The 24,396-nt window shown below is 50.3% G+C and overlaps 1 protein-coding gene across 1 annotated transcript in view; it reads left to right on the forward strand.

Moving 5' to 3' along the window:
• The window catches only part of npm1b (nucleophosmin 1b), a gene marked incomplete at its 3' end in the record, with an annotated part of 130,627 nt that overhangs the window by 102,329 nt on the left and 3,902 nt on the right, over positions 1–24,396 (forward strand). The window contains exon 9 of the mRNA XM_084338893.1: positions 16,487–16,534. Within this exon, the coding sequence (XP_084195019.1) occupies positions 16,487–16,534 (48 nt within the window). The remainder of the gene's footprint in view (positions 1–16,486; positions 16,535–24,396) is intronic.

The following is a 24,396-nucleotide window of genomic DNA, read 5'->3' on the forward strand; positions in this document are numbered from 1 at the left end:
TGGGTCTGCCCTCTGAGACTTATACCAGTCCGCTTGAGACATCCCTGGAACTGTTCCTTGGGCGAGGCAGGTGTAACTTGGGGGAATGGCAGAGGGGGCCACCGCTAGGGATTCTGCTAAAACGATGGTTTCCTGGAAGTATTCACAGGGCTCCATCCGCACTGCGTGTCTTTGGCAAAGGGCAGTGAAGGTGTCCTTTGAAAGCACTTTGTGATCTCCATCCAGCACACGTTGACGGAGCTCGCGGATCCTTTCTCTTTCCTCGAGAAAAGCATGGTCTTCTGGTGAGGGTTCCTGAGGGCGCCTTGACAACCCATCTGCATCTTGGTTTGTATTACCAGGCCGATACTTTATCTCTAATCGGTATGTTGACAGGGCTGCTAGCCAGCGGTGGCCTGCCGCATCGAGTTTTGCAGAGGTCAACACATAAGTGAGAGGGTTATTATCTGTAAGAACTGTGAATTCTGCTCCATAAAGATAATCATGGAACTTCTCACACACAGCCCACTTCAGTGCTAAGTATTCAAGCTTGTGTGTTGGATAGTTTCGTTCGCTCTTGGACAGCCCTCGTAGGCTATGGCCCTTAGTTTCCCTTCTTGCTCTTGGTAAAGGGCTGCACCAAGGCCCTCTCCGCAGGCATCCGTGTGGAGAATGTAAGGGAGGTTGGGGTTGGCAAAAGCCAAGACAGGTGCTGATGTTAACTTGTCAATGAGCATTCTGAAAGCGGTTTCACAGTCCTGTGTCCACTCACTTCCCAAAGACTGACTGGGGCTCACTGACATCTGAGGTTTCGGCCTACTAAAGTCTTTCCCTCTTTTCCTTGGAGCCACGTAGCCAGCTGTGAGGGCATTCAATGGCTTTGCTATCTTTGAGTAGCCTTGCACGAAATGGCGGTAGTACCCCGCAAATCCCAAAAAGCACTTAAGCTCTTTGCGATTGGTGGGCATTGGCCAGTCTTTTAAGGCTGAGATCTTTTCGGGATCAGTATGGACACCGCTAGCGTCTACAATGTGGCCCAGGTATCTTACGGAGGACTGAAAAAAGTGACATTTGTCAGGGGACAACTTCAGCCCGTAGTCCTTGAGTCTGTTCAAAACCTTCATCAGTCTGGTTTCATGCTCCTCCAAGGTATCTGAGAAGACTATCAGGTCATCCAGAAAAACCAAGACTTCATTCAGGTGCAAGTCTCCGACGCACTTCTCCATCAATCGCTGAAATGTTGAGGGTGCATTAGTAATGCCCTGTGGCATGCTGTTAAATTCCCAAAAACCCAGCGGGCATGTGAACGCGGTCTTGTGTTTGTCTTCTTCAGCCATTTCAACCTGATAGTAACCTGACTTAAGGTCCATCACAGAGAACCATCTAGCTCCACTAAGAGCCGAAAAGGTTTCCTCGATGTTGGGGAGGGCATAGGCATCTTTAACAGTGTGCAGGTTCAGTTTTCGATAGTCCACGCATAGTCGGATCTTTCCGTTTTTCTTTTTCACAACAACTATAGGGGAAGCAAATGGACTCTCCGATTCTCTGATGATCCCAGCCTCCAGCAACTCCCTAATATGTTGCTTCACAGCTTCCCTATCACATGGATGAATTGGTCGGGACCTCTCCTTGAAGGGGGTTTCATCTTTTAGTCTTATCCTGTGTTTGACAGCAGAGGTACGCCCATGGGTTAAGTCGTCAACTGCGAACACTTCAGGTAGGGCATTCAACTTGTCCATGATGCGTTTCTTCCAATCGGCTGGAATGGGAGAGTCTGCTAGGCTACATGTTACTTTGTCACTCAGGGGGGTTTCTGTGTCAAACATCTGAAGACCACACAAGATGGGGGTGTCATCGGATTTCATAGGTATCACACACTGAGCTGCCGTCATTTCTGCTATCACACGGTTTGGGTGTAGTGTGATGTCGTGTGCACTCATATTGCAGAGAAGAACAGGAACTTTGCTGAAGGACTGATAAGGAACATCCAATAGTGTTGGTACTACGAAGATGCCACCGGGCAGAGGGGAGTTCATTGGAGCCTCTACTGCACATGAGGTTTGATCTGAGGATGCGTCCATCCTAACGCCTCCTAGCACACGCACTTTCTGTCCAGCTGGAACGATGACCGGGTGACGCCCAATCAACTTCACCGGTCTTGTTCCTACTTTTTCATTGTGAGTCTGAGCAATGTGCTGAAATAGCATGACACACTCAGCACTTAGTTCACACCCCTGTAGGAATTTCTGCCCTTCTCGGGTAACTCCTTTTTCGTACAATCTATTAAGTACATTTGTCCCTATCAACAGAGGGATCTCACGGCTTAGGTCACAGTCGGGTACAATGAGAACTAGGGAAGACACATTTTCTTCTATGCCAGTAACACTCTTAGGGAGAGTTAAAAAGACCTGGGTGTAGCCTATGTAAGGGACTAGCTGACCCCCTGCGCCTGTAATCTCAAGTAGTGCATTAATGGGTTCAACAGGGAATGATGAGAGGTGTTCTGAGTAATAGGTCTCTGAGACTGTACTAACCTGTGATCCAGTATCTAGAAGACATTTACATGGGAGGCCTTCAACAAGCACAGTCAAGGTGCAACATGGCCCCACAAGACCACTGGGTAAGGGTCTATAGTTACAGGGTGGGCCATTCTGAGCATAGTTTGTGGCCCTAACTACATTAACTTCTAAGTCTTGCATGGGACTAGATAAAGGGGGGTTCATGGCTCCTGATTGCCCCACAACAGGGGCCACTACATGTTTAAAGGGAACTCGGGCTGGCCCTGGTGCTGCATGTTCCACCGCTCACGCCTTTCTCTGAGTTCAAAGTTCTTTTGCCGTACAGCGGCAGGGTTTGGCTCGTTCGAACATTGGGCAGCAATGTGGCCGTCTTCTCCACATCTAAAACAGAACCATGCTCGGGGCATGTCGGAGGTGTTCCTGTTCATCTTGCGGCTTGTCGCATTAGAGGCCATACAGTTCCCCCTAACCGCATTCTCGCCACCGGGGTTGTTTACATTCTGGGGTCCAACTGCTCTTAAAGCAAGCTGCTTCTTTAGCTCCGCCACTTCCTGAGCGAGCCTTTGGGTCTCTGTGAGATGTTTTTTCACTTCCTTCTCGCTTGCAACAGGTTCTGTCTCGTCCAGCTCTTCACATTGGGGCAGGCCATAGACTGTATGCATATGTGACATAGCTTTATTGCTCCCAAGGTGTTTCTTCATCCTGTTGAATTTTGTTTGTCGTCTATCCTCCTGTTTCCTCAATAGCAGTAGTAGCTCAGGGAAGGATGGGGGATTGGCCTTCTTTTCCTCAAGCTGGAGCTCAATGAGCATGGCCTGGTCCCAGCAACCCCTACAAAACTGCCTGAGAAGTTGCTTCTGGGAATTTTCAGCAGACACCCCTCCTCCAGTAACAGCTTTCTCCAGCATCAGGTGTAGGCGATTCAAGTAATCTGAGGATTTCTCTCCGGCATTTTGATTTGCACCCAGGAATGCTGCATATAGCTCTTCTCCATCTGCTACTGCCCCAAAAGCTGCGTCAAGCTGATTGAGATACTGTGAGGGCGAGGAGTCAATACCAAGGCTTTTGACTAGGTCACTTGCTGGGCTCAGTAAGCTCTCTAAAATCCTTCTGACCTTCTGAGTATCCGAGCTGGAAGGATCACTGAGTAACAGTTCAACTTGAGTGTGCCACGTCTCATAATCAACTTCTCCACTGGGTTTTGGTGTTCTTCCTGAGCAGGTGCGGATTTTGCTGACATGTGAAGATTGATGTTCAGTTTTTATTACATGCTCCACAACTACTTTCTGAACACTGGGGGGGTTGATGAGGCTCTCATCCAGACATGGCGGTGTTTGAGGGGACTCAGGCGCCAGAGTTTCAATTGTCTCTTCACCTGCTGTGTCACTATCAGTCATCTGAAGTTTAGAAAGATAAGTTTGGAGCATCTGGATTTGACTGGTCTTGCTTAGACCTGCTACTGCTGCAGCAAACTTTTGTTCATCAACGTTTTCTTGTTCTTCTGTTTCCTGAACTGTCTCGTTTTGTATGGTGGTGATGTACCATGTGGCATCATCAGAAATGAATGGTTCAGTGAAGAACGCTGGATCCATACGAGCTATTACTCTTTCATCTTTATATTGGACCAGAGCCCTGCCTTTAGGTTTACCTGGTTCATTAGGGACTCGTACACATTTCACTACTTCTCCATGTGTCTTAAAGACATTAGCAATGTCAATTTCTAAATACTTATCATCGATATTGGAGACAAAAAGGCAGCCCTGCTCATGCATTTTATAATGGTTACAATATTCCATTTTGTATTACCAGTCTCCTGGCTGGCTCGCCACTTTATGTAACCTACTGTAATTCAACACTATCAGTTCTTTCTGCAGTGGTACAACTATCAACTATAGGTTCAAGGAGACTGGCTCTAAGAAAAAATACACAGGCACCGTGATCTACGTTTTACCTTTTTTATAACTTAAAGGGGTTCACCAGGTTCAGTACATATTACAACATCATAGCTTCCATGCAATGGTCCACATTTATAGAAAATAATAAATGAAATAAAAAAGGTACCCAATAAAGTCTGTTTTGAGTGCACTCAATTAAACAAAAAGGGAACGGATATTCTGTTCCTACCACCAGGGGCCAAGTTAAAGTTCACCAGCCGACCGTTGGGTGATGGTGAGTGGAGAAGGTCAATGAAGAAGACCACTTCAGTTGATGCAGATCCGTGTTCACTGAAGGGGGTAACAAAAAACCAATCTGCACAGAATTGTACAGGCCATCAATAGATTAGCATCATATACTGTAATTATATACCATTAGGCTATACAATTATTTACTGGAACTCACATTATGGCAGGTTTCACATGCATAGCACAGCCTTGCACCATAGCAGTCAACACTAACAATGTATGGCTCAATAACCACAATAACAACCACATTGTAACTTCAGAAACAACAATATGCAGCTTGAGTTAGCTAGCGAGTTGACTTGCTAACTCACCAGGATTCTTCCATTTGTTTATCAGTCTTTCAATTGGCAATGGTTTCTCCTCTAATTCGGTCTTCAAGTCAGCTAGTCTTTTCTTCTCTCTTCCTTGTCCAGTTCCAGCACTGTTATGTCAGTGAACAGAATCACTGTGTTAACATTATCCTTTCATCCAATATCCTGACTGGTTTTTGATTACACACTGTAGCTCCATATTAGCAATGAGTAGGAAATGCTAGCTAGCATGAACACGGTATGACTCACCGGAATCCTCTCTTTATCTTCTATATTTCATCTTCTGTCCAAGTAGTTTTCTGTTCAAGTATACCGTTTTCTGTCACTTCTCTAATATTCTCCAACTGCTCCAATATTCTGTCTCTCCGTTGATTGCTTATCAAATGCTTGCAGCCAGGAACAGTTTTCAACACGCTGCTCCCAAGCAGGGCTGTACCACGTAATCTCAGGGGAGCATCAACAAATTACACTCTTCCAGGGAGCATCAACAAATTACACTCTTCCAGGGAGCGTCACCCAATTCACAGTCCATAATGAATGTTTCAGCTAGACAAGAAAATAGCATGGGCTACATTTGCAACAAGATAGCCTACATAGAACATACATAGCCTGTCTCAGACTGACTCACAGGGTTTTTTGAAGAAAATCTGCATATTGACATGGTCGGGTGTCAGGAGTGCAGCCAGGAGTGCAGCCAGGAGCGCAGCCAGGAGCGCAGCCAGGAGTGCAGCCAGGAGCGCAGCCAGGAGTGCAGCCAGGAGCGCAGCCAGGAGCGCAGCCAGGAGCGCAGCCAGTAGTGCAGCCAGGAGTGCAGCCAGTAGTGCAGCCAGGAGTGCAGCCAGTAGTGCAGCCAGTAGTGCAGCCAGGAGCGCAGCCAGTAGTGCAGCCAGTAGTGCAGCCAGGAGCGCAGCCAGGAGTGCAGCCAGGAGCGCAGCCAGGAGCGCAGCCAGGAGCGCAGCCAGGAGCGCAGCCAGGAGCGCAGCCAGGAGCGCAGCCAGGAGTGCAGCCAGTAGTGCAGCCAGGAGCGCAGCCAGGAGCGCAGCCAGTAGTGCAGCCAGTAGTGCAGCCAGGAGTGCAGCCAGTAGTGCAGCCAGGAGTGCAGCCAGGAGCGCAGCCAGGAGTGCAGCCAGGAGCGCAGCCAGGAGTGCAGCCAGGAGTGCAGCCAGGAGTGCAGCCAGTAGTGCAGCCAGTAGTGCAGCCAGGAGTGCAGCCAGTAGTGCAGCCAGGAGCGCAGCCAGGAGCGCAGCCAGGAGTGCAGCCAGGAGCGCAGCCAGGAGCGCAGCCAGTAGCGCAGCCAGGAGTGCAGCCAGTAGTGCAGCCAGGAGCGCAGCCAGGAGCGCAGCCAGGAGCGCAGCCAGTAGCGCAGCCAGGAGCGCAGTCAGGAGCGCAGCCAGTAGTGCAGCCAGGAGCATCACAGACCTGATCTGCAGTGCTGCGCTCACAAAATGTTTAAAGAAAGTAATTATACGTACTTACTGGTCACAGGAGTCTAGAGTAATGTTTGAATGGTAATCAGTTTTGTGAATACATTTGTTGAAACAACATCTCTGTAAGGCGGTGCAGCTTAATCAGGTCCCACTGTTTTGGCCGTAGCTTTCTCCTGCCATCGATACGTTATTTTGATTTGATCTAGTTTATTATCTATCCTACATTTCTTTGCATTTCTGCCATGTAGTTATGTTTGTATGTTTGAGTTGAGAAACACACATTTCAAAACTATCAGTAATCTCTGCATTTTCCTCGATAACCGAGCAAGTAGAGTAGACTCATAACACCGTTCTATTTATTATATTGCAATCGCAAATCATAATAGTGTCCACAATAATCCCAATCGCACTCTTTCACCAAATTGTGCAACACTATTGTCGGTTAAAATATGAAGGTACATTTGAATAGTTTAGATGGTTTAGTTTTATGTGTATTTGAATAGTGACAGTAGAGACAGTGGATTCCTGCTCTCTCTCTCTGTGTAGAGACAGTGGATTCCTGCCTGGCTCTCTCTCTGTGTAGAGACAGTGGATTCCTGCTCTCTCTCTGTGTAGAGACAGTGGATTCCTGCCTGGCTCTCTGTGTAGAGACAGTGGATTCCTGCCTGGCTCTCTGTGTAGAGACAGTGGATTCCTGCCTGGCTCTCTGTGTAGAGACAGTGGATTCCTGCCTGGCTCTCTGTGTAGAGACAGTGGATTCCTGCCTGGCTCTCTGTGTAGAGACAGTGGATTCCTGCCTGGCTCTCTGTGTAGAGACAGTGGATTCCTGCCTGGCTCTCTAATAATAATAATAATAAATCAAATTTATATAGCGCCTTTCATAGAACCCAAGGTCGCTTTACAATCAGGACAAAAAATAGGGCAAGGAAAGTAGGGGGGGAGGGGGAAGAGGGGATGAGGGAAAGTAGGGGATAATGGACCTAATTTAATCTAAAACTAACTGATGGGGAAAGCCTTGGTGAAGAGGTGTGTTTTTAGAGCGGATTTGAAGGTGTCCAGGGTTGGGGCGTTGCGGATTTCGGGGGGGAGAGAGTTCCAGAGGGTAGGGGACGCCACGCTGAAGGCTCTGTCCCCAAAAGTCCGTAACCTGGTGCGAGGGATGGAGAGGAGACCTAGATCAGAGGATCGTAGGTTCCGGGATGGAGTGTACTGGTGGAGGAGATCAGACAGGTACCGGGGGGCGAGGGCATGGAGGGATTTGTAGGTGAGGAGCAGGAGTTTGAAGGTGATGCGGAACCTGACTGGAAGCCAGTGGAGATGGATGAGGGTGGGGGTGATGTGCTGCCAGGGCTTGGTGTGAGTGAGAACCCTGGCAGCTGAGTTCTGGACATACTGGAGCCTGTCCAGGGCTTTGCTGGGTACCCCGAACAGGACTCCATTACAATAGTCCAACCGGGAGGTGACAAATGAGTGGATCAGGGTCTCCGCCACAGAGTCTGAGAGTGAGGGTCGGAGACGGGAGATGTTCCTGAGGTGGTAGAAGGCAGACTTGGTGACAGATTTGATGTGGGAGTGAAATGAAAGTGTGGAGTCAAGGGTGACGCCCAGGTTACGGACTTCGAGAGACGGGGAGATGGAACAGCCGTCAACGTGGAGGAGGAGATCTCCAACCTTCCCGAGCAGTGCCTTGGGGGCCACAACCATGAGCTCTGTCTTTTTGCTGTTGAGTTTAAGTAATTTGGTTGCCATCCAGGTTTTTATAGCGTGGAGGCAGTTGACTACAGACTGTGGGGGGAGCTGGGAGGATGGTGAGGTGCTGATGTAGAGCTGAGTATCATCAGCATAACAGTGGAAGTCGAGTCCGTGGTGACGTATAATCTGACCGAGGGGGAGCATGTAAATGGTGAATAGTAGGGGACCCAGCACAGAGCCCTGGGGGACACCGTGGTTGACTGGGGCCGGGGGGGAGGATGAGCCGCTGACGCTGACAAACTGAGATCTATTAGTGAGATATGAATGAAACCATGACAGAGCTGTACCGGTGATGCCTAGGTTGTCGGAGAGGCATTTGAGGAGGACTGAGTGGGATATTGTGTCGAACGCCGCGGAGAGGTCGAGAAGGATGAGGAGGCTGATGTGTCCGGAGTCTGCAGCAAGGAGGAGGTCATTAGTGATCTTGATGAGGGCGGTCTCTGTGCTGTGATGTGCTCGGTAGGCTGACTGAAGGGGTTCGTAGAGCTCATGGTTGGACAGATGTTGATGAAGCTGGGCGGCGACTGCCCTTTCCAAGGTTTTGCTTAGGAAAGGAAGGTTGGAGATCGGCCGGTAGTTGTCCAGCACCTCAGGGTCCAAACCAGGCTTTTTTAGGATGGGAGTGATGTGCTGCCAGGGCTTGGTGTGAGTGAGAACCCTGGCAGCTGAGACAGTGGATTCCTGCTCTCTCTCTGTGTAGAGACAGTGGATTCCTGCCTGGCTCTCTGTGTAGAGACAGTGGATTCCTGCCTGGCTCTCTGTGTAGAGACAGTGGATTCCTGCCTGGCTCTCTGTAGAGACAGTGGATTCCTGCTCTCTCTCTGTGTAGAGACAGTGGATCCCTGCTCTCTCTCTGTGTAGAGACAGTGGATTCCTGCCTGGCTCTCTGTGTAGAGACAGTGGATTCCTGCTCTCTCTCTGTGTAGAGACAGTGGATTCCTGCTCTCTCTCTGTGTAGAGACAGTGGATTCCTGCTCTCTCTCTGTGTAGAGACAGTGGATTCCTGCTCTCTCTCTGTGTAGAGACAGTGGATTCCTGCTCTCTCTCTGTGTAGAGACAGTGGATTCCTGCTCTCTCTCTGTGTAGAGACAGTGGATCCCTGCTCTCTCTCTGTGTAGAGACAGTGGATTCCTGCTCTCTCTCTGTGTAGAGACAGTGGATCCCTGCCTGGCTCTCTGTAGAGACAGTGGATCCCTGCTCTCTCTCTGTGTAGAGACAGTGGATCCCTGCTCTCTCTCTGTAGAGACAGTGGATCCCTGCTCTCTCTCTGTGTAGAGACAGTGGATCCCTGCTCTCTCTCTGTGTAGAGACAGTGGATTCCTGCCTGGCTCTCTGTAGAGACAGTGGATCCCTGCTCTCTCTCTGTGTAGAGACAGTGGATTCCTGCTCTCTCTCTGTGTAGAGACAGTGGATTCCTGCTCTCTCTCTGTGTAGAGACAGTGGATCCCTGCTCTCTCTCTGTGTAGAGACAGTGGATCCCTGCTCTCTCTCTGTGTAGAGACAGTGGATCCCTGCTCTCTCTCTGTGTAGAGACAGTGGATCCCTGCTCTCTCTCTGTGTAGAGACAGTGGATTCCTGCCTGGCTCTCTGTGTAGAGACAGTGGATCCCTGCCTGGCTCTCTGTAGAGACAGTGGATTCCTGCTCTCTCTCTGTGTAGAGACAGTGGATCCCTGCCTGGCTCTCTGTAGAGACAGTGGATTCCTGCTCTCTCTCTGTGTAGAGACAGTGGATTCCTGCCTGGCTCTCTGTAGAGACAGTGGATTCCTGCTCTCTCTCTGTGTAGAGACAGTGGATCCCTGCTCTCTCTCTGTGTAGAGACAGTGGATCCCTGCTCTCTCTCTGTGTAGAGACAGTGGATTCCTGCCTGGCTCTCTGTGTAGAGACAGTGGATTCCTGCTCTCTCTCTGTGTAGAGACAGTGGATCCCTGCCTGGCTCTCTGTAGAGACAGTGGATCCCTGCTCTCTCTCTGTGTAGAGACAGTGGATTCCTGCTCTCTCTCTGTGTAGAGACAGTGGATCCCTGCTCTCTCTCTGTGTAGAGACAGTGGATCCCTGCCTGGCTCTCTGTAGAGACAGTGGATCCCTGCTCTCTCTCTGTGTAGAGACAGTGGATCCCTGCCTGGCTCTCTGTAGAGACAGTGGATCCCTGCTCTCTCTCTGTGTAGAGACAGTGGATTCCTGCTCTCTCTCTCTGTAGAGACAGTGGATCCCTGCCTGGCTCTCTGTAGAGACAGTGGATTCCTGCTCTCTCTCTGTGTAGAGACAGTGGATCCCTGCTCTCTCTCTCTGTAGAGACAGTGGATCCCTGCCTGGCTCTCTGTAGAGACAGTGGATTCCTGCTCTCTCTCTGTGTAGAGACAGTGGATCCCTGCTCTCTCTCTCTGTAGAGACAGTGGATCCCTGCTCTCTCTCTCTGTAGAGACAGTGGATTCCTGCTCTCTCTCTGTGTAGAGACAGTGGATTCCTGCTCTCTCTCTGTGTAGAGACAGTGGATCCCTGCTCTCTCTCTGTGTAGAGACAGTGGATTCCTGCTCTCTCTCTGTGTAGAGACAGTGGATTCCTGCTCTCTCTCTGTGTAGAGACAGTGGATCCCTGCTCTCTCTCTGTGTAGAGACAGTGGATTCCTGCTCTCTCTCTGTGTAGAGACAGTGGATTCCTGCCTGGCTCTCTGTAGAGACAGTGGATCCCTGTCTGGCTCTCTGTAGAGACAGTGGATCCCTGCTCTCTCTCTGTAGAGACAGTGGATCCCTGCCTGGCTCTCTGTAGAGACAGTGGATTCCTGCCTGGCTCTCTGTAGAGACAGTGGATCCCTGCCTGGCTCTCTGTAGAGACAGTGGATCCCTGCCTGGCTCTCTGTAGAGACAGTGGATCCCTGCCTGGCTCTCTGTAGAGACAGTGGATCCCTGCCTGGCTCTCTGTAGAGACAGGCTCCATTGCTTGTGTAACAAGCACATCACATTCACACACTTGTTAATTGAGGACCTCTGTCTGGTCTGTAACACCTGTAGCTGCTAGTGTGGTGTTCTGCTGTTCCTTTCCTCAGGACAAGCCCCTCCACACAAACACAGGCTGGGGGCCCCAAACACATGCTGGGGGCCCCAAACACAGGCTGGGGGCCCCAAACACAGGCTGGGGGCCCCAAACACAGGCTGGGGGCTCCAAACACAGGCTGGGGGCCCCAAACACAGGCTGGGGGCCCCAAACACAGGCTGGGGGCCCCAAACACAGGCTGGGGGCTCCAAACACACGCTGGGGGCTCCAAACACAGGCTGGGGGCCCCAAACACAGGCTGGGGGCTCCAAACACAGGCTGGGGGCCCCAAACACAGGCTGGGGGCCCCAAACACATGCTGGGGGCCCCAAACACAGGCTGGGGGCTCCAAACACACGCTGGGGGCTCCAAACACAGGCTGGGGGCCCCAAACACAGGCTGGGGGCTCCAAACACAGGCTGGGGGCTCCAAACACAGGCTGGGGGCCACAAACACAGGCTGGGGGCCCCAAACACAGGCTGGGGGCCCCAAACACAGGCTGGCGGCTCCAAACACAGGCTGGGGGCCACAAACACAGGCTGGGGGCTCCAAACACAGGCTGGGGGCCCCAAACACAGGCTGGGGGCCCCAAACACAGGCTGGGGGCCCCAAACACAGGCTGGGGGCCCCAAACACACGCTGGGGGCCCCAAACACACACTGGGGGCCACAAACAGGCTGGGGGCCCCAAACACACGCTGGGGGCCCCAAACACACACTGGGGGCCACAAACAGGCTGGGGGCCACAAACAGGCTGGGGGCCCCAAACAGGCTGGGGGCCCCAGGACAAGCCTCTCCACACAAACACACGCTGGGGGCTCCAAACACACGCTGGGGGCCACAAACAGGCTGGGGGCCCCAGGACAAGCCTCTCCACACAAACACAGGCTGGGGGCCTCTTTGTATTTGTCAAAATATCCCTCAATGACGTCACCAAAAGAAAGTGATTTCTAATTTCTAAATGACGACGATTCTGATGTATTTGCATTTGCGTCAAAATGGAGATCAGTTGCATTAAAACACTCGTTCCTATTCCCCTATGCATTCAGGTCACACTACATTCACGCATTGACTCATTTGCTTCGGAATAATCCCAGATGCGATATCAATCACACTTACACGATGTAAAGCAAAACACGCTATTAATTCAACATGCACGTCATACATCAGTGTTCTCCCATCTCTCTTCCTCGCTCACAGCTGACCTCCCCATTCCCACGATGCGATGAGTCCCCGTTACTATAGTAACTGTCCACATATCTAATCACTCACACTCTTTATGGAAATAATTATCTCCCCTTTGGACGGGTGCAGACGACCAACTGTGTTTTCCGGACTAAAGGAAACAATTCCGACCGTAGCTTTATGTATTTATTCAATGCACCATTCACACACAACTCGAGCACTCTACAGGTCACGCAGATAGATGGTTAGTTAGGTCGATTATTTACCTGGAATACAAACAGTAATACAAACGGCAATAATTAGCGACATGAAATCTGCATATACAAATGATACGCCTGAGGAATAAAATACATTTGTTTTACAAAAACATACCATTAGCATCTTTGAGCATTTGGAAATAATAAATCCGATGTAATATTATTAGCCAGGTGTGAGATTTTGACTTGAGAAAAGAAAAGGGCTCTGACGGAGTGTTAAGTTGTGTTTACTGACCAGCCCAGAGTAACACTTCTGACGGAGCGTTAAGTTGTGTTTACTGACCAGCCCAAAGTAACACTTCTGACGGAGCGTTAAGTTGTGTTTACTGACCAGCCCAGAGTAACACTTCTGACGGAGCGTTAAGTTGTGTTTACTGACCAGCCCAAAGTAACACTTCTGACGGAGCGTTAAGTTGTGTTTACTGACCAGCCCAAAGTAACACTTCTGACGGAGCGTTAAGTTGTGTTTACTGACCAGCCCAGAGTAACACTTCTGACGGAGTGTTAAGTTGTGTTTACTGACCAGCCCAAAGTAACACTTCTGACGGAGCGTTAAGTTGTGTTTACTGACCAGCCCAAAGTAACACTTCTGACGGAGCGTTAAGTTGTGTTTACTGACCAGCCCAAAGTAACACTTCTGACGGAGCGTTAAGTTGTGTTTACTGACCAGCCCAAAGTAACACTTCTGACGGAGTGTTAAGTTGTGTTTACTGACCAGCCCAAAGTAACACTTCTGACGGAGCGTTAAGTTGTGTTTACTGACCAGCCCAAAGTAACACTTCTGACGGAGCGTTAAGTTGTGTTTACTGACCAGCCCAAAGTAACACTTCTGACGGAGCGTTAAGTTGTGTTTACTGACCAGCCCAAAGTAACACTTCTGACGGAGCGTTAAGTTGTGTTTACTGACCAGCCCAAAGTAACACTTCTGACGGAGTGTTAAGTTGTGTTTACTGACCAGCCGAGAGTAACACTTCTGACGGAGCGTTAAGTTGTGTTTACTGACCAGCCCAAAGTAACACTTCTGACGGAGCGTTAAGTTGTGTTTACTGACCAGCCCAGAGTAACACTTCTGACGGAGCGTTAAGTTGTGTTTACTGACCAGCCCAAAGTAACACTTCTGACGGAGCGTTAAGTTGTGTTTACTGACCAGCCCAGAGTAACACTTCTGACGGAGCGTTAAGTTGTGTTTACTGACCAGCCCAAAGTAACACTTCTGACGGAGCGTTAAGTTGTGTTTACTGACCAGCCCAAAGTAACACTTCTGACGGAGCGTTAAGTTGTGTTTACTGACCAGCCCAAAGTAACACTTCTGACGGAGCGTTAAGTTGTGTTTACTGACCAGCCCAGAGTAACACTTCTGACGGAGCGTTAAGTTGTGTTTACTGACCAGCCCAAAGTAACACTTCTGACGGAGCGTTAAGTTGTGTTTACTGACCAGCCCAAAGTAACACTTCTGACGGAGCGTTAAGTTGTGTTTACTGACCAGCCCAAAGTAACACTTCTGACGGAGCGTTAAGTTGTGTTTACTGACCAGCCCAAAGTAACACTTCTGACGGAGCGTTAAGTTGTGTTTACTGACCAGCCCAAAGTAACACTTCTGACGGAGCGTTAAGTTGTGTTTACTGACCAGCCCAAAGTAACACTTCTGACGGAGCGTTAAGTTGTGTTTACTGACCAGCCCAAAGTAACACTTCTGACGGAGCGTTAAGTTGTGTTTACTGACCAGCCCAAAGTAACACTTCTGACGGAGCGTTAAGTTGTGTTTACTGACCAGCCCAAAGTAACACTTCTGACGGAGCGTTAAGTTGTGTTTACTGACCAGCCCAGAGTAACACTTCTGACGGAGCGTTAAGTTGTGTTTACTGACCAGCCCAAAGTAACACTTCTGACGGAGCGTTAAGTTGTGTTTACTGACCAGCCCAAAGTAACACTTCTGACGGAGCGTTAAGTTGTGTTTACTGACCAGCCCAAAGTAACACTTCTGACGGAGCGTTAAGTTGTGTTTACTGACCAGCCCAAAGTAACACTTCTGACGGAGCGTTAAGTTGTGTTTACTGACCAGCCCAAAGTAACACTTCTGACGGAGCGTTAAGTTGTGTTTACTGACCAGCCCAAAGTAACACTTCTGACGGAGCGTTAAGTTGTGTTTACTGACCAGCCCAAAGTAACACTTCTGACGGAGCGTTAAGTTGTGTTTACTGACCAGCCCAGAGTAACACTTCTGACGGAGCGTTAAGTTGTGTTTACTGACCAGCCCAAAGTAACACTTCTGACGGAGCGTTAAGTTGTGTTTACTGACCAGCCCAAAGTAACACTTCTGACGGAGCGTTAAGTTGTGTTTACTGACCAGCCCAAAGTAACACTTCTGACGGAGCGTTAAGTTGTGTTTACTGACCAGCCCAAAGTAACACTTCTGACGGAGCGTTAAGTTGTGTTTACTGACCAGCCCAAAGTAACACTTCTGACGGAGCGTTAAGTTGTGTTTACTGACCAGCCCAGAGTAACACTTCTGACGGAGCGTTAAGTTGTGTTTACTGACCAGCCCAAAGTAACACTTCTGACGGAGCGTTAAGTTGTGTTTACTGACCAGCCCAAAGTAACACTTCTGACGGAGCGTTAAGTTGTGTTTACTGACCAGCCCAGAGTAACACTTCTGACGGAGCGTTAAGTTGTGTTTACTGACCAGCCCAAAGTAACACTTCTGACGGAGCGTTAAGTTGTGTTTACTGACCAGCCCAAAGTAACACTTCTGACGGAGCGTTAAGTTGTGTTTACTGACCAGCCCAGAGTAACACTTCTGACGGAGCGTTAAGTTGTGTTTACTGACCAGCCCACAAGCTGGTCTCGTCACAAATACTACATTTCCCTCTGAAGATTAAACAGTAAATATACAAATCACCCAGTTACTTAGGTTACAACTTCTAAATGCAGATTAAGACGCCAAACCACTTGAATGTTAAACTAGATGGCAACACGTCACGCCGACCCGGAAGTAGTTTCACTGTTTACAGACGTGGGTTCACGTCCCAGCTCTTGCCGCGAATGCCCACTAGAGGGCACCAGGCGGTAAAATACACATGCAAAAACTGTGATATATTATGCAATAAATGTTTATTTTGAAAAAATAAGAATCGTGTGAGCGAATCGTGATCTCAATTCTTAGGGAGAAAAATCGTGATTCACATTTTAGCAAGGATGGTGCAGCCCTAGTGTATATTATGAGTGCTGTAATATATATTATGTAACATGTATGCATGTGGTGCTTGATTAGCAGCAGGGAGGGCCAATAGGAAGGAACGTCTTCTCTCCTGGCCTGCCACCCAAAAGATCCAACCCCTCCCTCCTCCTCACCCCCCCTCCCTCCTCCTCACCCCTCCTCCCCCCTCCCTCCTCCTCACCCCTCCTCCCCCCTCCCTCCTCATCACCCCCCCCCCTCCTCTCATGACACACAGTCCCCTCCTCCCCCCTCATCACCCCCCTCCTCCTCACCCCCTCCCCCCCCTCCTCTCATGACACACAGTCCCCCTCCTCCCCCCCCTCCTCACCCCCTCCTCCCTCACCCCCCCCCCCCCTCCTCTCATGACACACAGTCCCCTCATCACCCCCCTCCTCACCCCCTCCTCCTCACCCCCTCCCCCCCTCCTCTCATGACACACAGTCCCCTCATCACCCCCTCCTCCCCCTCCTCTCATGACACATATTTGTAATAAGGTGGTGTAATGTGAGTATAATTTGTTGTCCTTTTTTTAAGCTTTTATCCCCCCAGTTGTCTGCCCCCCCCCCCACTACAGGGCATGATAGGGCTCTAATGTGGGATTCTTCCCTTGTTTCTCCACTCCTCAGTTCTCCCTCCAGGAGGCCAGGAAGAAGCTGGAGTGTGCTGCCCAGGAGGTAAGCTGCAATCACCAGGGACAGTCCACTGTAGCTAACACCTGTCAAACTGAAACCTGTAGATAGAGGGAGGAGTTGAGTGGGGATAGAGGGAGGAGTTGAGTGGGGATAGAGGGAGGAGTTGAGTGGGGATAGGGGAGGAGTTGAGTGGGGATAGGGGGAGGAGTTGAGTGGGGATAGGGGGAGGAGTTGAGTGGGGATAGGGGGAGGAGTTGAGTGGGGATAGGGGGAGGAGTTGAGTGGGGATAGGGGGAGGAGTTGAGTGGGGATAGAGGGAGGAGTTGAGTGGGGATAGGGGGAGGAGTTGAGTGGGGATAGGGGGAGGAGTTGAGTGGGGATAGGGGGAGGAGTTGAGTGGGGATGGGGGGATGAGTTAAGTGGGGATAGAGGGAGGAGTTGAGTGGGGGATAGAGGGAGGAGTTAAGTGGGGATAGAGGGAGGAGTTGAGTGGGGATAGGGGGAGGAGTTGAGTGGGGATAGGGGGAGGAGTTGAGTGGGGATAGGGGGAGGAGTTGAGTGGGGATAGGGGGAGGAGTTGAGTCGGGGATAGAGGGAGGAGTTGAGTGGGGATAGGGGGAGGAGTTGAGTGGGGATAGGGGGAGGAGTTGAGTGGGGATAGAGGGAGGAGTTGAGTGGGGATAGGGGGAGGAGTTAAGTGGGGATAGAGGGAGGAGTTGAGTGGGGATAGGGGGAGGAGTTGAGTGGAGATAGGGGGAGGAGTTAAGTGGGGATAGAGGGAGGAGTTGAGTGGGGTGATAGAGGGAGGAGTTGAGTGGGGATAGAGGGAGGAGTTGAGTGGGGATAGGGGGAGGAGTTGAGTGGGATAGGGGGAGGAGTGAGTGGGGATAGGGGGAGGAGTTGAGTGGGGATAGAGGGAGGAGTTGAGTGGTGATAGAGGGAGGAGTTGAGTGGGGATAGAGGGAGGAGTTGAGTGGGGATAGAGGGAGGAGTTGAGTGGGGATAGAGGGAGGAGTTGAGTGGGGATAGGGGGAGGAGTTAGTGGGGATAGAGGAGGAGTTGAGTGGGGATAGAGGGAGGGTTGCGTGGGGATAGAGGGAGGAGTTGTGTGGGGATAGAGGGAGGTTGAGTGGGGATAGAGGGAGGAGTTGAGTGGGGGATAGAGGGAGGAGTTGAGTGGGGATAAGGGGGAGGAGTTGAGTGGAGATAGGGGGAGGAGTTGAGTGGGGATAGAGGGAGGAGTTGAGTGGGGATAGAGGGAGGAGTTGAGTGGGGATAGAGGAGGAGTTGAGTGGGGATATAGGGAGGAGTTGAGTGGGGATAGGGGGAGGAGTTGAGTGGTGATAGAGGGAGGAGTTGAGTGGGGGGATAGAGGGAGGAGTTGAGTGGAGGATAGGGGGAGGAGTTGAGTGGGATAGAGGGAGGAGTTGAGTGGGGATAGAGGGAGGAGTTGAGTGGGGATAGAGGGAGAGTTGAGTGGGGGGATAGAGGGAGGAGTTGAGTGGAGGATAGGGGGAGGAGTTGAGTGGGGATAGGGGGGGAGTTGAGTGGGGTAGAGGGAGGGGTTGAGTGGGGATAGAGGGAGGAGTGAGTGGGGGATAGGGGAGGAGTTGAGTGGGGATAGGGGAGGAGTTGAGTGGGATAGAGGAGGAGTTGAGTGGGATAGGGGAGGTGTTGAGTGGGGATAGAGGGAGGAGGAGGAGTTGAGTGGGGGGATAGGGGAGGAGTTGAGTGGAGGATGGGGAGGAGTTGAGTGGGGATAGGGGGAGGAGTTGAGTGGGGATAGAGGGAGGGTTGAGTGGGGATAGTGGGAGGAGTTGAGTGGGGATAGGGGGAGTTGAGTGGGGATGGGGAGGTGTTGAGTGGGGATTGGAGGAGGGTTGAGTGGGGATAGAGGGAGGAGTTGAGTGGGGATAAGGGGAGGAGTGAGTGGGGATAGGGGGAGGAGTTGAGTGGGGATAGGGAGGAGTTGAGTGGGATAGAGGGAGTTGAGTGGGGATAGAGGGTGAGTTGAGTGGGGATAGGGGGAGGAGTTGAGTGGGGGATAGGGGGAGGAGTTGAGTGGGGATAGGGGGAGGAGTTGAGTGGGGATAGGGGGAGGAGTTGAGTGGGGATAGGGGAGGAGTTGAGTGGGGATAGAGGGAGGGTTGAGTGGAGTAGGGGGAGGAGTTGAGTGGGGATAGGGGGATGAGTTGAGTGGGGATGGGGGGGTTGAGTGGGAGATAGAGGGAGGAGTTGAGTGGGGTAGGGGGAGTTGAGTGGGATAGGGGGAGGAGTTGAGTGGGGGATAGAGGGAGGAGTTGAGTGGGGATAGGGGGTGGAGTTGAGTGGGATAGGGGAGGAGTTGAGTGGGGATAGAGGGAGGAGTTGAGTGGGGATAGAGGGAGGAGTTGAGTGGGGATAGAGGGAGGAGTTGAGTGGGGGTAGGGGGAGGAGTTGAGTGGGATAGGGGGATGAGTTGAGTGGGGATGGGGGGAGTGAGTGGGGATAGAGGGAGGAGTTAGTGGGGATAGAGGGAGGAGTTGAGTGGGGGATAGGGGGAGGAGTTGAGTGGGGATAGAGGGAGGAGTTAGTGGGGATGAGGGAGGAGTTGAGTGGGGGATAGAGGGAGGAGTTGAGTGGTGATAGGGGAGGAGTGTGTGTGGGGTAGAGGGAGGAGTTGAGTGGGGGTTGAGGGAGGAGTTGATGGGATAGGGGGAGGTGTTGAGTGGGGATGGGGGAGGAGTTGAGTGGGGGTTAGAGGGAGGGTTGAGTGGGGGATAGAGGGAGGAGTTGAGTGGGGATAGGGGGAGGAGTTGAGTGGGGATAGAGGGAGGAGTTGAGTGGGGATAGGGGAGGAGTTGAGTGGGGATAGAGGGTGGGGTTGAGTGGGGGATGGGGAGGTGTTGAGTGGGGATAGGGGGAGGGGTTGAGTGGGGGTTAGGGGGTGGAGTTGAGTGGGGTTGGGGGAGTTGGTGGGGTTGAGGGAGGTGTTGAGTGGGGATAGTGGGAGGGTTGAGTGGGGATGGGGGGGTTGAGTGGGGTTGGGGTGGGTGTTGGTGGGGTTAGGGGAGGAGTTGAGTGGGATGAGGGGGAGTTGAGTGGGGTGATTGGGGGAGGAGTTGTGTGGGGTGGGATGTGTTGGTGGGGGATTGGGTGGAGGTGTTGAGTGGGGGATAGGGGGAGGTGTTTAGTGGGGATAGGGGGAGGAGTTGAGTGGGGGATAGGGGAGGGTTGAGTGGTGATAGGGGAGGTGTTTGGTGGGATAGTGGGGGTGTTGGTGGTGATTGAGGGTGGGGTTGAGTGGGGGTTGAGGGTGGGGTTGAGTGGGGGATAGAGGGAGGAGTTGAGTGGGGATATGGGGTGGTGTTGGTGGGGATAGGGGGAGGAGTTGAGTGGTGTTAGAGGGTGAGTTGAGTGGGGATGGGGGGAGGAGTTGAGTGGGGATGGTTGGGAGGAGTTGAGTGGGGGTTAGGGGGGAGGAGTTGAGTGGAGCTAGTGGGTGGAGTTGAGTGGGGGTGGGGTGGTGTTGAGTGGGGATGGGGGGTTGTGTTGGGGGTTTGAGGGTGGTGTTGAGTGGGGATAGAGGGTGGGTTGGTGGGGATAGAGGGAGGAGTTGAGTGGGGATAGGGGGAGAGTTGAGTGGGGATAGAGGGAGGGTTGAGTGGGGTAGAGGGATGGGTTGAGTGGAGATAGAGGGAGGAGTTGAGTGGGGATGGGGGGGAGTTGAGTGGGGGATAGGGGAGGAGTTGAGTGGGGATGAGGGATGGGTTGAGTGGAGATAGAGGGAGGAGTGAGTGGGGATGGGGGGAGGAGTTGAGCGGAGATAGAGGGGGGGGTTGAGTGGGGATAGAGGGAGGAGTTGAGTGGAGATAGAGGGAGGAGTGAGTGGGGATAGGGGGAGGAGTTGAGTGGGGGATAGAGGGAGGAGTTGAGTGGGGATAGGGGGAGGGGTTGAGTGGGGATATAGGGAGGAGTTGAGTGGAGATAGAGGGGGGGGGTTGAGTGGGGATAGAGGGAGGAGTTGAGTGGGGATAGAGGGAGGAGTTGAGAGGAGATAGAGGGGGGGTTGAGTGGGGATAGAGGGAGGAGTTGAGTGGGGGATAGGGGGAGGAGTTGAGTGGGGGATAGGGGGAGGAGTTGAGTGGGGATAGAGGGAGGAGTTGAGTGGGGATAGAGGGAGGAGTTGAGTGGAGATAGAGGGAGGAGTTGAGTGGGGATAGGGGAGGAGTTGAGTGGGGATAGAGGGAGGAGTTGAGTGGGGATAGAGGGAGGAGTTGAGTGGGGATAGAGGGAGGAGTTGAGTGGAGATAGAGGGAGGAGTTGAGTGGGGATAGAGGGAGGGGTTGAGTGGGGGATAGAGGGAGGAGTTGAGTGGGGGATAGAGGGAGGAGTTGAGTGGGGATAGAGGGAGGAGTTGAGTGTGGGATAGGGGAGGAGTTGAGTGGGGGATAGAGGGAGGAGTTGAGTGGGGGATAGGGGGAGGAGTTGAGTGGGGATAGGGGGAGGAGTTGCTGCTACTGTTGGCCACACCTCAGACTCTATAGAGAGGTCTGGACACGTTCACACTGTAATAAGTTACTAAACTCCAACACACCTCAGACTCTATAGAGAGGTCTGGACACATTCACACTGTAATAAGTTACTAAACTCCAACACACACCTCAGACTCTATAGAGAGGTCTGGACACATTCACACTGTAATAAGTTACTAAACTCCAACCCACACCTCAGACTCTATAGAGAGGTCTGGACACATTCACACTGTAATAAGTTACTAAACTCCAACACACCTCAGACTCTATAGAGAGGTCTGGACACGTTCACACTGTAATAAGTTACTAAACTCCAACCCTCACCTCAGACTCTATAGAGAGGTCTGGACACGTTCACACTGTAATAAGTTACTAAACTCCAACACACACCTCAGACTCTATAGAGAGGTCTGGACACATTCACACTGTAATAAGTTACTAAACTCCAACCCTCACCTCAGACTCTATAGAGAGGTCTGGACACGTTCACACTGTAATAAGTTACTAAACTCCAACACACCTCAGACTCTATAGAGAGGTCTGGACACGTTCACACTGTAATAAGTTACTAAACTCCAACACACACCTCACTCTATAGAGAGGTCTGGACACGTTCACACTGTAATAAGTTACTAAACTCCAACACACCTCAGACTCTATAGAGAGGTCTGGACACGTTCACACTGTAATAAGTTACTAAACTCCAACACACCTCAGACTCTATAGAGAGGTCTGGACACATTCACACTGTAATAAGTTACTAAACTCCAACACACCTCAGACTCTATAGAGAGGTCTGGACACGTTCACACTGTAATAAGTTACTAAACTCCAACACACACCTCAGACTCTATAGAGAGGTCTGGACACATTCACACTGTAATAAGTTACTAAACTCCAACACACCTCAGACTCTATAGAGAGGTCTGGACACATTCACACTGTAATAAGTTACTAAACTCCAACACACCTCAGACTCTATAGAGAGGTCTGGACACGTTCACACTGTAATAAGTTACTAAACTCCAACCCTCACCTCAGCCTCTATAGAGAGGTCTGGACACATTCACACTGTAATAAGATACTAAACTCCAACACACCTCAGACTCTATAGAGAGGTCTGGACACATTCACACTGTAATAAGTTACTAAACTCCAACACACCTCAGACTCTATAGAGAGGTCTGGACACATTCACACTGTAATAAGTTACTAAACTCCAACACACCTCAGACTCTATAGAGAGGTCTGGACACATTCACACTGTAATAAGTTACTAAACTCCAACCATCACCTCAGACTCTATAGAGAGGTCTGGATACGTTCACACTGTAATAAGTTACTAAACTCCAACACACACCTCAGACTCTATAGAGAGGTCTGGACACGTTCACACTGTAATAAGTTACTAAACTCCAACACACCTCAGACTCTATAGAGAGGTCTGGACACATTCACACTGTAATAAGTTACTAAACTCCAACACACCTCAGACTCTATAGAGAGGTCTGGACACATTCACACTGTAATAAGTTACTAAACTCCAACACACCTCAGACTCTATAGAGAGGTCTGGACACATTCACACTGTAATAAGTTACTAAACTCCAACACACACCTCAGACTCTATAGAGAGGTCTGGACACATTCACACTGTAGTAAGATACTAAACTCCAACACACCTCAGACTCTATAGAGAGGTCTGGACACATTCACACTGTAATAAGTTACTAAACTCCAACACACCTCAGACTCTATAGAGAGGTCTGGACACGTTCACACTGTAATAAGTTACTAAACTCCAACACACCTCAGACTCTATAGAGAGGTCTGGACACGTTCACACTGTAATAAGTTACTAAACTCCAACACACCTCAGACTCTATAGAGAGGTCTGGACACGTTCACACTGTAATAAGTTACTAAACTCCAACACACCTCAGACTCTATAGAGAGGTCTGGACACGTTCACACTGTAATAAGTTACTAAACTCCAACACACCTCAGACTCTATAGAGAGGTCTGGACACATTCACACTGTAATAAGTTACTAAACTCCAACACACCTCAGACTCTATAGAGAGGTCTGGACACATTCACACTGTAATAAGTTACTAAACTCCAACACACACCTCAGACTCTATAGAGAGGTCTGGACACATTCACACTGTAATAAGTTACTAAACTCCAACACACACCTCAGACTCTATAGAGAGGTCTGGACACATTCACACTGTAATAAGTTACTAAACTCCAACACACCTCAGACTCTATAGAGAGGTCTGGACACGTTCACACTGTAATAAGTTACTAAACTCCACACACACCTCAGACTCTATAGAGAGGTCTGGACACATTCACACTGTAATACGTTACTAAACTCCAACCATCACCTCAGACTCTATAGAGAGGTCTGGACACGTTCACACTGTAATAAGTTACTAAACTCCAACCCACACCTCAGACTCTATAGAGAGGTCTGGACACATTCACACTGTAATAAGTTACTAAACTCCAACCATCACCTCAGACTCTATAGAGAGGTCTGGGACACGTTCACACTGTAATAAGTTACTAAACTCCAACACACACCTCAGACTCTATAGAGAGGTCTGGACACATTCACACTGTAATAAGTTACTAAACTCCAACACACCTCAGACTCTATAGAGAGGTCTGGACACATTCACACTGTAATAAGTTACTAAACTCCAACCCTCACCTCAGACTCTATAGAGAGGTCTGGACACATTCACACTGTAATAAGTTACTAAACTCCAACACACCTCAGACTCTATAGAGAGGTCTGGACACATTCACACTGTAATAAGTTACTAAACTCCAACACACCTCAGACTCTATAGAGAGGTCTGGACACATTCACACTGTAATAAGTTACTAAACTCCAACACACAGCTCAGACTCTATAGAGAGGTCTGGACACATTCACACTGTAATAAGTTACTAAACTCCAACACACCTCAGACTCTATAGAGAGGTCTGGACACGTTCACACTGTAATAAGTTACTAAACTCCAACACACACCTCAGACTCTATAGAGAGGTCTGGACACATTCACACTGTAATAAGATACTAAACTCCAACCATCACCTCAGACTCTATAGAGAGGTCTGGACACATTCACACTGTAATAAGTTACTAAACTCCAACCCACATCACACCATTAAAACAAAGGTGCACAGGGCTCATTTACCTAGAGAGTAAAGAATATGACGGCTTTACATATTCTAACTTTAAACACATGGTCATTTTTGCTGCTCTAGTGGTTGATATGTTCTCTCTCTGTAGTAGTACGGTATCTCTCTGGAGGAACTATCAGATGTGTGTTTGTTGATGTTCTCTCGGTCCTCTGTGTGTGTGAATGGGTA

This window comes from Notolepis coatsorum (genome assembly GCF_963971535.1).
Source record: "Notolepis coatsorum genome assembly, contig: SCAFFOLD_58, whole genome shotgun sequence".
Lineage (NCBI taxonomy): Eukaryota > Metazoa > Chordata > Actinopteri > Aulopiformes > Paralepididae > Notolepis > Notolepis coatsorum.